General features: G+C 36.2%; 2 protein-coding genes across 11 annotated transcripts in view; both read left to right on the top strand.

Moving 5' to 3' along the window:
• The window catches only part of ABI1 (abl interactor 1), a 123,969-nt gene that overhangs the window by 71,676 nt on the left and 35,650 nt on the right, over positions 1-16,643 (top strand). The window lies entirely within an intron of this gene.
• LOC113248693 (putative 60S ribosomal protein L39-like 5) lies at positions 6,517-6,793 on the top strand. The gene has a single exon (XM_026490291.4). The coding sequence runs from the start codon at positions 6,607-6,609 to the stop codon at positions 6,760-6,762; it is 156 nt and encodes a 51-aa protein (XP_026346076.1). The 5' UTR covers positions 6,517-6,606; the 3' UTR covers positions 6,763-6,793.

The following is a 16,643-nucleotide window of genomic DNA, read 5'->3' as shown; positions in this document are numbered from 1 at the left end:
AGGAAGCAGTAAGGAAGGTAAGCTCAGAATATTTACTTCCCTGGTTTGTTCCCTGTGGGTTGGCTGTGTCCCAGGACAAATCATTACTCCCTTCAAGATGGCCTTCTCTATGTGACTTTCTCTTCCAAATTCTGGTTATCTCTCCTGCCCCTTATCCTTTTGTATATAGGGGTACAGCTCCTGCTGCTACTAGTTCCTATACCTTCTGTTGCGTTCCCCTATCCCTCATGATTCCTTGTGTTTAGTTCCTTTATATGTAAATGCTTTTTGAATTATTCTAATTGGATTATTTAATCAGATTCTGATTGGAAGTCTAATATAACCTGGCATATATTATTTTGATAATGTTTTCTTTTCAATAGTTGCCTCTTTCTGCCTTTGACTTTACTTAGGTAAATAGGCTCAGCTCATGTAGTTCTAAAGTACCTTATTTCCTCTTTAGACAAGACATTGCTACTTTTGTATATATTACATATTGAGCTTCTATGTATAAGGTGACTTGAAGTAGGATTGAACAGTAAAAAAGGTTTGAAAAGTCTGACTGTGGGGACAAGATTCTTAATATCTTTGTAGTGGCATTTGAGGATCTTTAAAGGCTTGGCACCTGCATCCCCCCCCCCGCCCCCCCGCCTCATCCCCTACTACTAACCCTTCATGAACTTTCAAGCTCCAGGGATACTAAATGCTGTCTGCCATGTCAGTGTCCTGGCATGCATTGTTACGGACATGTTTCACCTAGCTAACTCCCACTCATCCTTGAGGTCTTACTCTAGATATTCTTAAAGGGTGGTTTTTCTCTGTTGCCCCTTTCTGTCCTGTTTCCACCTGCACATATATTATTAGAGTTCTCTGTTAACTATTTGTATAGCATCCGATACCTCCCTTCATAGCATTTATCATTAGAATTATATAGTTATTTGTCCTGTTGTTCAGTATCTGCCTTCCATAGGGTTCTGTTATCATCATTACTATATTCTCAGTGCCTAGCATGTATGTATCCATTTATTCAACAAATGGAAGGAAATTAGAATGGAAGGTCATAGAATTTCTTTAGAGGGGTGTGATGAAGAGAATTTAGGGCCATTGGAATTTGTCAGTTTGGAATGGGGTCATCCCCTTTTTAAGTTTCATTGATGAAAAAAATCAGTATATCCTCTTTATAGATAAATCTTACTTGGTTCTGTTCCTTCATAGATTGATGGAGCATGGATCACTAAATACCTTGGAATCAGTGAACTAAAAAAAATCCTATTCTCATTTTTATGACTGAACAATAAAGATTACTTAAAACATTTGTGGGGGCTGGGTGGCACCTGCCTGGCTCAGTTGGTAGAGTGTGCAACTCTTGATCTCGGGATCGTGAGTTTGAGTCCCACGTTGGGAGGTAGAGTTTACTTAAAAAAATAAAAAAACAAACATTTTGAGGGGAAGAATTTTCAATTTACAGAAAAGTTGCAGGTACAGGAGAAAGAACTTTTTGTTTTGAACAGTTTGAGAATAACTTGCTGGTATGCTGGCCTGTCACCCCTGAATACTTTGGTGTGTATTTTCTAGACACAACCATATTCTACAGCATAACCACAATGCAGTCATCAAAATTATGTGATTAACATTGATACATGCTACTATCTAATCCTCAAATTACATTTAAATTTTCCAGTTGATCCAATAGCTTTGTAGGAAAAGGATCCAGTTCAGAAGCTTTTATGTTATCATGTCTCCTTAGTCTTCTTCAATCTGGAATAGTTCGCCAATCCTCCTTTGCTTTCCCTGGCCTTGATACTTTTGAAAATTATAGGCCAGCTCATTTGTAAAATGTGTCAATTATGGGCATGTGTAATATTTCCTCATGATTGGATTCAGGTGATAAAATAGAGATACTTTTTGGATGCAGTAGCTTCCTATTTAAAAACCACTCCTATTGTCTTAATTTTTTTTGAAGATTTTATTTATTTATTTGAGAGAGAGAGAGAGCACGAGCAGCGGGGAGAGGGAGAAGCAGACTCCCTGCTTAGCAGGCAGCCTGACATAGGGATGTTTGATCCTAGAACCCTGAGATCATGACCTGAGCTGAAGGCAGGCACTTAACTAACTGAGCCACCCAGGCGCCCCATGTCTTAATTTTTTTCAAGAAGCTTTTTTGTTTACATATTAAGTGTTATTCTAAATTTTTTAAGTTTTGGGGGCTTATAAATCCATAGTAATCTTCAAAGACAGAGGAAACCTATAAAGAACCTGGCATGTACATCAAACATAACATCCCTAAAAATATTTTGTAAGAGACCAACAAAACTTACTGTCATAGGAATTTGTATTTCAACTAATCAGGAATAATTTATTTTGCTATATTTTGTCATTAAGATCACATTGTGGCTTCTGAATTGCTAGTGGTACTTCTAAGACATAAATAAGTGTATTTAATTATGGCAGAACTTATTTCTAAAATAACCCTCTTGGTTAAAAACAAATTGTACACATTCTAGTTCTCAGTTTTAGCTCTGAAATAATTTGAAAATCCAATGAAAGGCAGTCAGAATCACTGTTCTAAGCCTATTTTTAGATTTTTTTTCTTTATAGCTGGTTTCCTTTCTAGCCACCTGCAGTTTTATGTGCAGTTGCACGTGTTCATTTTTTCTAACACTGTCCCCTTATAAAGCTTGGCCTGTAAGCAACCTCTGTAATGCTTTTGGTTTGTTCTTTTTGATGAGGAAAGTGTAAATTATAAAACCTTCATTGAGTATTTCAATTCATTAAAAATATATTTGATAAAATATATTATTACAGAAGAAAAGACTGTCTCTAGGAATCCTTTTTGATTATAGTTTACTTTGTCTTAATATAGTACGTATTATATAGAATATATCTTTTTTTAAAAATTTCTTTTCTTTTTTTTATTGTATTAGTCACCATACAGTACATCATTAGTTTTTATGTGGAGTTCCATGATTCGTTGTTTGTGTACAACACCCAGTGCTCCATGCAGTACGTGCCCTCCTTAATACCCATCACTGGGCTAACATATTCCCCCACCCCCTCCCCTCTGAAATCCTCAGTTTGTATATAGAATTATCTTTTCTATTTGTTTACTTTCAGCTTTTTTCTGTTTTTTTGTTTTTTTGTTTTTTTTTTTAAGCTTTGTCTCATCTAAGCATAACTGGATTTTAAAAAATCTCTTAACTGGGGCATTCGTTGCATTTACACATAATGTAGTTGGTGATATATTTGGATTCAAATGAATCCTTATTTTGTCATTTTATTCATGTTATCTGTTCTGGGTGTTTTCCTCTTTTTCTGGATTAACATTTTCTTTGGATTAACATTTTTCAGAGGCTTTTTTGTGTGCGTGCGTGCATGTGTATTTTGTTCCTTGGTTATGGTGAATTATTTCCTTATGTGTTTTATAAATTTTGATTGTGAGCCCATCTTAAAATCTCATCTTTGAGATCTGTCTAGTATAAGAGGAATACACTGATAAGATAAATTGAAGATATATTCCTAGTTTAGTTAGGGGTACCATCAGTACCAGACTGTTTAAAGTTTTGAACCTAAAGACTTCATAGGAACATGTTAGACTTTCTAGGACAACTGCTGCCCCCCACCCCCACCCCACCGTGTGTGTGTGTGCGTGTGTGTGTGCGTGTGTGTGTGGTATGTGTGTGTGTGTGTGTGTCTGTCTGTCTGTCTTTGTGTGTTTTCTTTAGCTGCTGTGACAAATTACCACAAACTTAGTGGCTTAAAACCACACAACTTTACTATCTTACAGTTACAAAGGTCGGAAGTCGGAAATGTGTTTCACTTGGCCGAAATTGACATGTGGGCTGGACTGTGTTCTTTCTGGACATTCTGTGGCAGAATCTGTTCTCTTGCCTTTTTTCAGCTTTTAGAGACCTCTTGCATTTCTTGGCTGGTGGCCTCTTCCTCCATCTTCAAGCCAGAAATGGCCATTTGAATCATTTCACATGACAGTCACCCTGATAAGCATTAACTCTCCTGCCTCCTTCTTTCCCTTATAAAGACCCTTCTGATTACAGGAGCCCACCTCAGAAATCTGAATAATCTTTGTGTCTCAAGATCCTTAACTTAATCACATCTGCAGAGTCCCCTTTGCCATGTGAGTTCTGCCTTCCCACCTTCAGCAAACTGAGGCCTTATGTTTTGTTCCCATTTGGCATAAAAGTCCTACCCCCTTTCTTAGTAGCTAGCAAGTCTCTGTAGAGTAGCTTCTTTCATGTTTCTGCTCTGGGTTTTAGTCCTTCCTTCTTCCTCTTCCAGGATTTTCTTTACTCTCCTTAGCATTGGGCTATGAATTTTTAAAAGACGCTGTCACAGTCTGTCAAGGATGTTTAGGTAGTTTGTAGTAGTAGAGAGTTTTCAGGTTATCTAATCTGCCATATTGCCCCAGTTGCCATTCTTTATATTAGCAAGGTATTAAAGAGTTTTAATAAGATGTAAAGTCTGTCACTTTTATTTTCGAATTTAAAATGCTTTTAATTTAGCTTCACTAAAAAAAAATCTCAATGAGTCTCATCATTGAAGAAGCTGATCCATTAAGTCTGATTAAAACCACTTTATCTGTTTGAACATGTGTTTTACTCTTATCAACACACTATCTTTTTAAATTGTAATCTGACCCCACTCTGTCCTGGTTAGTCTGCTACTTAATCCAGACTAAGAATCTGTCTCACCACATCCTGCCTTCTTTCTTGACTGTCTGGTCAGGTGGTTCTCTTTCAATAAAAAATGTTATTTTCTGTCTCATCTGAGCTAAAGTATATAGATATTATTTTGTACCCAGCTGTTACCATTGAGCTTCATTTCACAGTTTCCTACTTCTTTTCAGTGATACGGAAATGTGGTTAAAAGCCATTCAGATATTACCTAAAGGATTATAATGGTAAGTCAGGTTCTAAACCCCTTTCCATACCCAGTCTTGCTCTCTGGAGCACTCACATAGTGAGTACTGTGTATCTGGCTTTTTATGCATGTGAACACCTACCAATTAATTCATCCTCACAACAATCCCATCTTACAGATAAAGAAACTGATACACAAGTAGTTATGTGACTTATTTAGGATCAGATAGCTGTTAAATGGCATTTGAACCATGCAGTCTGGTTTTAGAATCTGCTTATCACTGCCTGCTGGCTCAGTTGGTGGAGTGTGTGACTCTTAATCTTGGGATTGGGTTTGGCCCCACGTTGCGTGTAGAGATTACTTAAAATAATAAAATCTTAAAAAAATCCCCAACAATCTGCTTTATCACTATGCTGTGCTGCTATTACTTTTAGACTGAAAATTTTTTTCCCTCAGACTTTTAAAGGCAATATACCATTTCTTCTAACTTCAAGTATTGTCATTGAACTTTATGATGTGTCTCTGATTTTATTTTATTTATTTATTTTTAAATATTTATTTATTTGAGAGAGAAAGAGAGAGCAGGGGGAGGGGCAGAGGGAGAGAATCTTCAAGCAGACTCCTTGGCTGAGTGTGGAGCCCGATGCAGGGCTCTATCCCACGATCCATAAGATCATGACCTGAGTCGAAACCAAGAGTTGGACACTCAACCAACCGAGCCACCCAGGTGCCCCGTGTCTTTGATTTTAGATCTTTTTTTTTTTTTTTTTAAGATTTTATTTATTTATTTGACAGAGAGACAGCCAGCAAGAGAGGGAACACAAGCAGGGGGAGTGGGAGAGGAAGAAGCAGGCTCCCAGCAGAGCAGGGAGCCTGATGCGGGGCTTGATCCCAGGACACTGGGATCACGCCCTGAGCTGGAAGCAGATGCTTAACAACTGAGCCACCCAGGAGCCCCTGATTTTAGATCTTTTGTATGTAACTTGTCTTTTTCTCTCTGGAAACTTTGGAATATTTGTCTTTAGCTGTGGTATTTTGAAATTTCATAGGGATATAACTCAATACTGGTCTTCTAAAAGTACATATGGTCCCCTATTTATGACGGTTGACTTAAGATTTTTTAACTTTATGACAGCGTAAGAATGATACCCATTCAGTAGAAACCGTACTTTGAATTTTGATCATTTCCTGGGCTAGTAATGTGCTGTACAATATTCTTTTGTGATGCTGAGCAGCAGCATCTCAGCTCTGTCAGCCACGTGATCAGGAGGGTGAACAGCGGATACACTTAACACCATTATGCATCCATGCAGCAATTCTGTGTGTTTTTTTTTTTTTAAAGATTTTATTTATTTATTTGACAGAGAGAGATGGCTAGCGAGAGCGGGAACACAAGCAGGGGAGTGGGAGAGGAAGAAGCAGGCTCCTAGCGGAGGAGCCTGATGTGGGACTCGATCCCAGAATGCCAGAATCACGCCCTGAGCCGAAGGCAGACGCTTAACGACTGCGCCACCCATGTGCCCCCCATGCAGCAATTCTGTTTTTTACTTTCAGTACAGTATTCAATAAACTGCATGAAATATTTAACACTTTGTTATAAAATGGCTTTGTGTCAAATGTAAGCTAGTGTTAAGTGTTCTGAGCAGGTTTAAGTTGGCTAGGTGAAGCTATGATATTCATTAGGTTAGGTGTATTAAATAAAGTTCTGGCTTTGCTCCGCCATTGTGGTATGTACGATTCACTGTCCTCACCATGTCTCCTCACAAAACTTTGAGGATCCAGTCATTCCTGTCCAGGAAACAAAAGCAGAATTGTCCCATTCCCCAGTGGATTTGGATGAAAACTGGTAATAAAATCAGGTACAGCTTTAAGAGGAGACATTGGAAAAGAACCAAGCTGGGTCTATAAGGAATTGCACATGAGTTGGCACACATTTATGCTGGTTTTTTTTTTTTTTTTAAGATTTTATTTATTAATTTGACATAGCCAGCCAGCGAGAGAGGGAACACAAGCAGGGGGAGTGGGAGAGGAAGAAGCAGGCTCCTAGTGGAGGAGACTGATGTGGGGCTTGATCCCAGAACTCTGGGATCACGCCCTGAGCCAAAGGCAGATGCTTAACGACTGCGCCACCCAGGCACCCCACATTTATGCTGTTTTGATGTTACTTGCTCATATTATATCACTGTATATATCACTACTACCTAAGCAATAGACCTGTTTTATTGGGGAAAATTTTTTTTTCCTGTTTATAGGCTTCTGCACTAGTAGTTTGGTTCAGTAATACATGAGATCTTCTATTTGAAAAAAATGCACTTTTGACTTAACAGTATTTTCAACTTACAGGTTTAATAGGATATAACTCCACTGTCAGTTGAGGAAGATCTGTACATTCTTTTGGCACTTGGAGAGATGCTACTATATTTTTGGGAGACACTGTTATTTAATAATTTCTTTTCTATTATATTCTCTGTATTCTTTTTTTCTAGATATTCTATTCAGATATTAGACATTTTGTGTTAATATTTTAGTGCTATTTTCCTTCTTAGTGGAAAATTTAGATGGAAATCTCTTTGGGAGACTTACTCAACTATAAATTCCACTATCTATTATTTATTTTAGTTTTTACTGTTCTTTTTAATTTTTAAGAGTTTTCATGTTCTTTTTCATAAGTTCTTTCTTATTAATGGATGATGTTTAATTCTTCTGTATATAATATAAAGCCTTGTTTTTAAGTATTCCTCTGATCTCTGAAAAATCAATCTTTCTTTTTTTCTTTTTTTAGCTTTTGCCTCCCCTTCATGAAATATTGCCTCAAATAATCTAGTGATCCTTGGCTGTTTCTGTTTAAGAATGAGGAACTCAAATGCTTAAGTAGAAACTTGATATGTGATAGATTGTCACTTAATGGGTGATTGGGCTTTAAGCAGGGGCACACCAGATTTTCAATATATAGAAGTCTATTCTTGTGCCATTATATTTCTGTTTTGGAGAATTTTCTAATTTTTTTCATGAGAGTTCCATTCATGAGGGAATGCTGGCATTCTGAGAACATGGTGAGTGGAAGGGAGGGAAGTCCACTATTTGGTATATAGACACTCAGTTATTCAGCTTTCAGCTTTGTTCCTCTCTTTTCTTTATTCATGTATTTTAAATTTTATTTATCTATTAGAAAGAGAGAGCGCACACCAGTGTGGGAAGGGGCAGAGAGAGGTGGACAAGGAGATCATGACCTGAGCTGAAGTCAGATACTTAACCGACTGAGCCACCCAGACTCCCTATTCCTCACTTTTAAAAACAGTTCTGTTGAGATATAATTCACTTAGTGTGTAATTCACCCCCTTAAAATGTACAGTTGAATGGCTTTTGATACATTCATAGTGGTATGCATCTATCAGCACAAACTATTTTGGAACGCTCTCAATTACTCCAAAAAGAAACCCTCGGTACTCCTTAGCTGCCGCTTCCCAGTCCCTGTATCCTCTCTCTACCCAGCCCTAAGCAACTAGTAATCTACTTTTTATCTCTGTAGATTTGCTAATTCTGGATATTTCTTATAAATGGAGTCATGTGGTTCTTTGTGATGGCCTCTTTGACTTAGCATATTTTCAAGGTTCAGTCTTATAGCATTTGTTAGTACTTATTCCATGTTATTGCTAAATAATAGTCTGTTCTGTGGATATATCACATTTTATTTATCCATTTATCAACTAATGGACATTTGGATTGTTTCCACTGTGTGGGTATTATGATTAATGCTGAAACCGGAACATTTTTTTACAAGTGTTGTGTGGACATAGGTTTTCACATATATTGGTTATATACCCAAGGAGTGGAATTGCGGCATCATAAGGTTCAAGGAACTGCCATTGTTTTCCAAAGTGGTTGAAGCATGTTACATTTTCACCAGCAGTGTGTAGAGTGTCAATTTCTCAACATCCTCACAAACCCTGTTTTATCTTTATATATATATTTTTTATTACAGCCATCCTAGTGAATGTCAAGTGGTATCTCATTGTCGTTTTGATTCTGTTCCTCACTTTTGTAGTCTGTAGAACCTTCCAAATTCTGAGCCTCTCAAAGGTTATTATTTTTTTCTTTTAGGATAAATTGTCTTGCTGTCTACAGGCATTTTGGGTTCTAGCTTCTTCTTCTTTTTTTTTTGAGAGAGAGAGAGAGAGAGCTTGCGCATGTGAGCAGGGAGGGGCAGAGGGAATATTAAGCAGCCTCCACATCCAGCACAGAGCTGGACTCAGGGCTTGATTCCATGACCCTGAGGTCATGACCTGAGCCAAAATCCAGAATTGGATGCCCAGCCGACCGAGCTGCCCTGGTGCCCCTTCTTCTGTCCTGATCAGTTATCTTGACTCCATTTGCTTTCTGATACCCAAAGATTTATTGGCAGTTCTTGTCCATTGATTTTTCTCCTTTTATTTCCCCTTGTCCTTATAGGGAGGAAAAGTATATTTTAATATATATATTCTATATTACTTATGCAGAATATTTATGCATTAATTATTATATATAAATTAATTTTTTGGTATTCATTTTGGTGGCAGTATCAGAAGGGAGAGCTATTAAGGTATAATCAGTTCTCTAAATTTGATCTGAATTAGCGGTTTGTACCTTTAAATATCTTTTCTCTGTAAATATCCCCAAATGTGGTTGTTACTTGTAAGAAGAATTATAGTACCACAAATCAACTTTTATGATGAATATGAAAGAAGTGAGTAGGCTCAGAAAGGGCTACTATTGAGTATAATTCAAATCTTTTCAAAGTGTTGGATTTGATTCTTTTTTTCTGATAATACTGATTTGCACTCCTTATATGTTTAATGTGGCTGGGCATCTTAAATGAGCTAAGTAACAATTTTTAATTTCTAAGATTGATTATAAGAGTTGTATTTTTTTTTTTTAAAGAGTTTATTTATTTGACAGAGAGTGAGAGAGCGCAAGCGGGCTGGGGGAGTGGCAGGGGGAGAGAGAGAAACAGGCTGCCCGCTGAGCAGGAAGCCCAGTGCAGGGCTTGATCCCAGGACCCTGGGATCATGAAATGAACCGAAGGCAGACGCTTAATCAACTGAGCCACCCAGGTGCCCCAAGAGTTGTTATTTGTTATTGGCTTTAAGCTTTAACTGGTTTAACATTTAGTAAACTCAGTTAAATGCTTGGATATGGATTGGGGAACAGAATAATAACAATAAAAGCTAACATTTATTTAGTTCTTTCTGCATGCCAGACACTGCTGAAAAGCCTTTATATATAATAACTCATTTAATCTTCACAATAATGGTGTGAGATTGGTAAATTTGTTTTTTGTATCTCATTTGTACAGTAAGAAACTGAGGGCATGGAGAGGTTAAGTCACTTGCCCTAGGTCACACAGCTAGTAAATGTAGAGTCTACTCTTAAATTGACACAGTCGGGTTCTTGAGCTTGTGCTCTTAATCATTAGACTATAATGTGTGACATTTCTACAGAATGTGAAATACATATATTATCTTTTTAAGGGAGGGGCACTCACGAAATAGTAAAAAAAAAAAAAAAAGTTCTTAGTAAGGAGTACTAAGTTGAGGAATAAATACAAATTCATGACCTGGTATTTGGAAGATAAACTGTGATCTGATGTTCTCTTAAAAGTTCATATTTGCTTTAAATCCTAATTTGGATAAAAAACGGTCATCCCTGAATTAAGCACAAAAAATTCTTTTTTTGAGGTAGATGTATAATTACCGTGTGTAGTATTCTACATTGTGTCTTATATTCTTAAGCAGAAGAGGAGACAGAAAAATGTCATTTGGGTGGTACTAAAAAATTGGATATGGGCCAAAGTGTTAGTGACAAATCCAGTTTTTCCCAGGATAAAATATTTCAGAATAATTCTGATCCAAGTGTTTTAGATTATGGTTTTTCCACCAGAGTCTTATTTTGCAGCTCATCTTTTCTAAATAGGTCTATTTTATAGTGTGTATATATAGGTCATTCTGAATCAAGTTAACTTTGCAGTTTATTGGGACCTTGTTTCAAGCTTATTGAACAAAGCTCCGTAACACAGGATTTTGGGCATAGGGCCATTTCCAGAGTCTGGTCCAAATAAGCAGTAACAAACAAAGATTGTCTCTTTCTTGGCTGAAGGCTTTCTCTGTGTGGCTTGTCTCAGGACTCTTTTACACTTTTTCTATCCCTTTTATACTCCTCTCCCTTTTCTATTCAGGGCAGAAGTGTTTCAGTTTTCATTCTATAGTTATTCTTTCAGCAAACATTTATTGTGCTTTTACTTAAATATAAGTTTCTTTGCTTGAAACCTATAATGCCCTCCCTGTATTGGCAGTGGCAGTTGTGAGGATAGTAGGGCTTCCAACATGATATTGTAGAAAATATGTGAAATGTTGAGTAGTTTTGCTTTTCTGCTCTAGCTTTCTGTCTTTTGATAACTAGGATTTTTTTTTTTGGAGGATCTATAAAAGAGCATGTTTTATTGCCCCTTCTCTCCTCCCCCTCAACTTGGTAAGGGAAAGGAAAGAGAACATAATTAAAACAACTTATTTCGATATAATAGTTTAAAATAATCATATCTTAAAATATAATTTAAAAATCTTGTGTACTTACAAAATTTGTCTTATTTCAACATTTGTTTTAAAAAAATAATATTTTCCCTTTTAAATGGAATCACTTTTGGAATATTTTAATTAGAACCTTTGCTTTCCACAAAGTTTATTTTACCTGTTCAATTCCTGATCTGATTGTATTTTAAAGGGCCTGTTTGACCCTTTAAAAAGAAATTACCAAATTTCATTTTCTAATTTCTTTAGTATTCCTTTAATAACTTTTAATCAGAGCAGAGTTTAACTTATTTTTATTTATGCTGTTAAAAATTTTCTCATATGTCTAAGCAGGTATTGTATTTTCGTGTCTCTTTGCCTTTGCTTATGCTGTTCCCCCCACTTGGATTTTCCTCTGCCTTCCATCCTCCTTTCTACTTTTTGGTCTGCCAAATATGGCTGGCTAAAATGAGGTTTCTTTTATGGAGTTCCTTGATACTGCTTGAAGAATTTTAATCATTTTTTTTTCTCTGTGCTCTATTTAGGACTTTGTGTGTGATTAAGGACTTTTGAAAAATTATATTTAATACATTCAGGGGAATAGATGTAGTGCATGTTACATTTGTAATAATAAAACAAACATCTGTGACTCCACCACCAAAGTTAACTAGAAAATGATCAGTTCTGTTTCTTCTGCCTGTGTGTTTCAATCCATACTCCCAGTGTCCTTGCCCTTCAAAAAAGTGTATCACATAAATATGTATTCCTAAACAATTGTTTAATTTTGTTAATATTTGGGTTTAGTAAAAATAGGTACATGCTGTATGCAGTCTAGCATTGCTTGCTTTTTTTAAGTTAAGCATTATGTTTCTGAGATTTATCTGTACTTCATGTATAGTTCATTCATAGTTATTCATTCATGTTAATGCATAATATTTCAAATATAAATATGCTACTTATTTGCATTTACATTTAATGGATCTGGACTTGATTTTTTCCCTATAGTGTGAAGTAGGGATCCATTTTTAGTGTTTCTTTCTATATGGAAACTAGTTGCTCCATTTGAATAATGTATTCTTTCCTAATATGTCATCACTGTAAGATACCAAGTTTCCTTGTTAAGGGTGAGCTTTTTTCTGAGTTCTCTCTTCTGTTGAATTTGTCCATAGTCTTACTCACTATGGCTTTATAATAAATCTCAATGGGCAAGTCCTGTTTCCCCCTTTCTAATTTTTTTTAAACCTTACCTTGGTCATTCTTTAGCTTTGCTCTTCTGTATATATTTTGAAACTATGAAAGACCTGTTGGGGTTTTTATTGGGAGGCATTGAAGTTGTAGATCAGTTTGGAAGATTTGGCATCAGTACTCCATTGGATGGGAGTGGGGGAATGAGAGAGATGTCTGATTGTAAGTGGGTGTGTATTATACTTGGCTTAGAAGGCCACATAATTTTTTTTTTCAGGTTAATTTTTCAAACTTCCGTTTCACTGTTTCTTTATTTCTTCCCTTAATTATAACTGGTTGGGGAGAGAGTTTGTTATGGTTTTATTCAGGATGTTCTGATCATTTCTGTTGATTATCTTATGTTCCACATTGTCATGTTTCTCTCACAACTCTCGATATTATTTGTATTTGTATTGAGTCTGTCAAGAGTTTTCTATTTGTGTTAGCTTAGCTCTAGATTATACCTCTTACATTACCCAAATTCAGAGGCCTCATTTGCTTTGTATTCAACTGTTGCAACTGTGTCTTTGTTCCTGGCCATTGTTGTACAGTTTCATTTTGTGTACCGAAAACGCAAAATAAAATATTAATAAAATTGAAAAAATTATTTTTGAAATGTGAAGACTTTCTTCAAATTAAAAAGTTTTACAGGGGCTCCTGGGTGGCTCAGGTGGTTGAGGGTCTGCCTTCGGCTCAGGTCATGATCCCAGAGTTCAGGGATCAAGCCCTGCATCAGGCTCCCTGTTCTCCATCTGCCACTTCCCCTGCTTGTGCTCTCTCTCTCTCAGATAAATAAATAAAATCTTAAAAAAAATAAAAAATTTTACGAGCCATTGCATAGTTTCAAAACTGGACAAGGAAATTGTTAAACTGTTTTATCGTCATTTGACGTTTAGGCAGTAAGCAGAAACATTGCCTTATGTTATACTTAGTTCTTTGATTTTTTAAGCTTTGAATTATGCATAAGGTCTTCAGGAATGTACTCTTCCCTTAAAAGATGATCTTCTGAACATGTTCATTCTATCTTTTACTTCCAAATTTATCTCCATGTACATTCTGTTTTGACTTTATCACTTCTTTAGGTACTGAATCATCAAACATGATCTTCATTTATCAGAACTTGTCTTTGGGTTTTTAGCTTTTCTCTAGTTTGTCCTGCTGATAGCCACATCTGTAACATCTGCTTTCTTCTTTCAAGTCAGTTTTAGTCTTTAGGGCTTGTTTACCTTGGGATCATTGAGTTTCGAGCTTCCAGAATTGTAATGCTCATTAGACTGGCTCTGAGGAGTCCTCTAAAATCCTACTATTGCTACTGGCAAAACTGGAGATTTGAACATAATTCACATTCATCATCTTTCTTTTTTTATTTTATCTTTTAAAATAAAAATTGTGTATATTTAAGGTGTACAACATGATTTGATGTACGTATACATAGTGAAATGGTTACTATAGTCAAGCTAATTAACTATCTTCTTCTCACAGAGTTACCTATTGGGTGTGTGTGATGAGAGCACCTGAAATTTACTCTTTGTAAATTTCCAGTATTCAGTACTGTTATTAACTATAGTCATCATGCTGTACATTAGATCTTTAGGCTTACTCATTCTATATAGCTGCAACTTTGTAGCCTTTGACCAATATCTTCCCATTTCCCCCACTACCAGAGTCTGGTAATCATTTTCTGCTCTGCTTTTTGTACATTCAGCTTTTTAGGTTCTTTATTTCCTCTACCTCCCCACCCCATCTCCTTCTGTGTTTGACTTTTTTTAGATTCTACATGTAAGTGAGATGATGCAGTTTTTTTTTCTTTCTGTGTTTGGCTTAGTTCACTTAGCAATTAGTTCACTCCAGGTTCAACATTCATTATATCTCTAATACAGAATGTGATATTCACTTAAATAATTTTTAATTATTAATTAAATTAATATAAGTTTAATATATTAATTTTAAAGTAATATTTTAGACATACTTTGCCTTAACTTCAGGGTTGTAGAGTGGATAGTTTGATAAATAAGATTCAGATTTGGTTAATTTTTTTTTTTAGTACTTTTTTGTATCAAGCAATATTCTGTTATCCCATCCCCATTTTATATAAGCAAAATGGAATCTTAGTGAGCTAAAAAAGCTTGTATAAAATATCACAACTAGTACGTGGAAGAGCCAGTGTTCAAACCTAGGTTTTCTGATTTCATATTTGTGTGTGTATGTGTGTGTATTGGTCTAGGGATTCCTGCAGGGTGATCACGTGGGTAACTAGGGTAACTCTTAAATTTTATCTCCAGTATATTATAGTTGAAAACTAATTTTCTTTATATCAAACTGCTTATTTTGCTATCTAAAGATGAAAAAACTGTGAAAGTAAAGAAATTCAAGTGTGAGAAGGAATTAGTCTCCCTGAAAAAGCTAACTTTGGCTTGGTGAGCATATGCATGTTGTTGTTATACAAATGTTCCAAGTCTGTTCCCCTCCTCCTGCCTGCTGTATTCAGTCACCCTGCCATATGGAGTGTTGTGCATTGCAGAAAAGGGTTGTGATTTGGACTTCTGTGATTCCTACTTGGGAAACTGGGGAGGGAGTGGACTCAGAGAAAATAACTTCAAGAAATTTGAAATAGTGTCCTGAATATATCTACAGTGTGTAAGGGAGGTAGGGAGGGTGAAAAAGATTATTTTAAGGAGAGTTGTGGATACCGTGATATTTGAGAGAAATAGGGAAAGAACTCAAGCCATTTTGAATTTGTTTTTCCCATGAAGACTTGGAACCATGTGGGATGTTCTTTTAATAGGATTTAAGCAGGTGAGATGTCTTCAGAGTTTTTCATTTTGTTTTCTCAAGTTTACTGTTTTTGTAAAGATCACCATGGTTACACCATAAAGAACAGATTGGAAAGAGAATAGATTGGATGCCAGTGGACCGGTTAGAAGGCATTTGCAATAGCCAAGGTGAGAGACGATACAGTAGATTGACTAAGATAAAGGTGTTGGAGACAGAAGGAAACACATTTCTGGTTTGTATATATGTATGGTTTTAAATTGAGGTAAAATTGACATATTAGTTTCAGCTGTACAACATAATGATTCAGTATTTGTATATATTGCAAAGCGATCACCACAGTAAGTCTAGTTAACATCTGTCCCCATAGTTAACAAAAATTATTTTCTTGTGATAAAGACTTTTAAGATTTACTCTTAGCAACCGTCAAATATACAACAAAGTATTATTAACGATAGTCACCATGTTGCACATTACATCCCCATGACTTACTTATTTTATAATTGTCCGTTGTACCTTTTGACTCCCTTAACCCATTTTGCCTAGCCCCTGCCTCTAGCAACTACTGATCTGTTCTCTGTACCTGTGGGCTTGTTTTTTGTTTTTTAGATTCCACGTGAAAGTGAGATCATATGGTATTTGTCTTTCTCTGTCTTATTTCACTTAGCATAATACCCTCAAGTTCCATTCATGTTGTCGCAAATGACAATACTTCATACTTTTCAATGGCTGAAAAGTACTCCATTGTATAGTATACCGTTGTTGTTGTTGTTGTTGTTGGTGGTGGTGGTGGTGGTGTGTGTGTATAAGATAGACACACATGCACACATATATCCCACAACTTCTTTATCCATTCATTGATGGACATTTAGATTTTTTTCCCTCCATATATCTTGGATATTATAAACAATGCTGCAGTGAAAATGGGAGTGCATATATACTTTTGAATTAGTTTTTTTATTTTCTTCAGATAAATACTCAGGTGGAATTGCTGGCTCATAGGGTAGTTCTGTGGGGAGGGGAATGTTACACTTTTTTTTTAAGACATATTTATTTTAGAGTGACAACATGTGAGCAGGGGGAGGGGCAGAGGAAGAGAATCTCAAGCATACTCTGTGCTGAGCGTGGAGCCTGACTTGAGGCTTGAACTTATGACCCTGAGATCATGACCTGAGCCCAAACTAAAAGTTGTACTCTCAACCAGCTGAGCCACCCAGGTGCCCCTGTTATACTTTTTTTGTACAATTCTGCAGC

The sequence above is a fragment of the Ursus arctos genome, unplaced genomic scaffold (assembly GCF_023065955.2).
Source record: "Ursus arctos isolate Adak ecotype North America unplaced genomic scaffold, UrsArc2.0 scaffold_30, whole genome shotgun sequence".
Lineage (NCBI taxonomy): Eukaryota > Metazoa > Chordata > Mammalia > Carnivora > Ursidae > Ursus > Ursus arctos.
The sequence above is the reverse complement of the archived record's forward strand: the minus strand, read 5'-3'. Positions and strand labels throughout refer to the sequence as shown.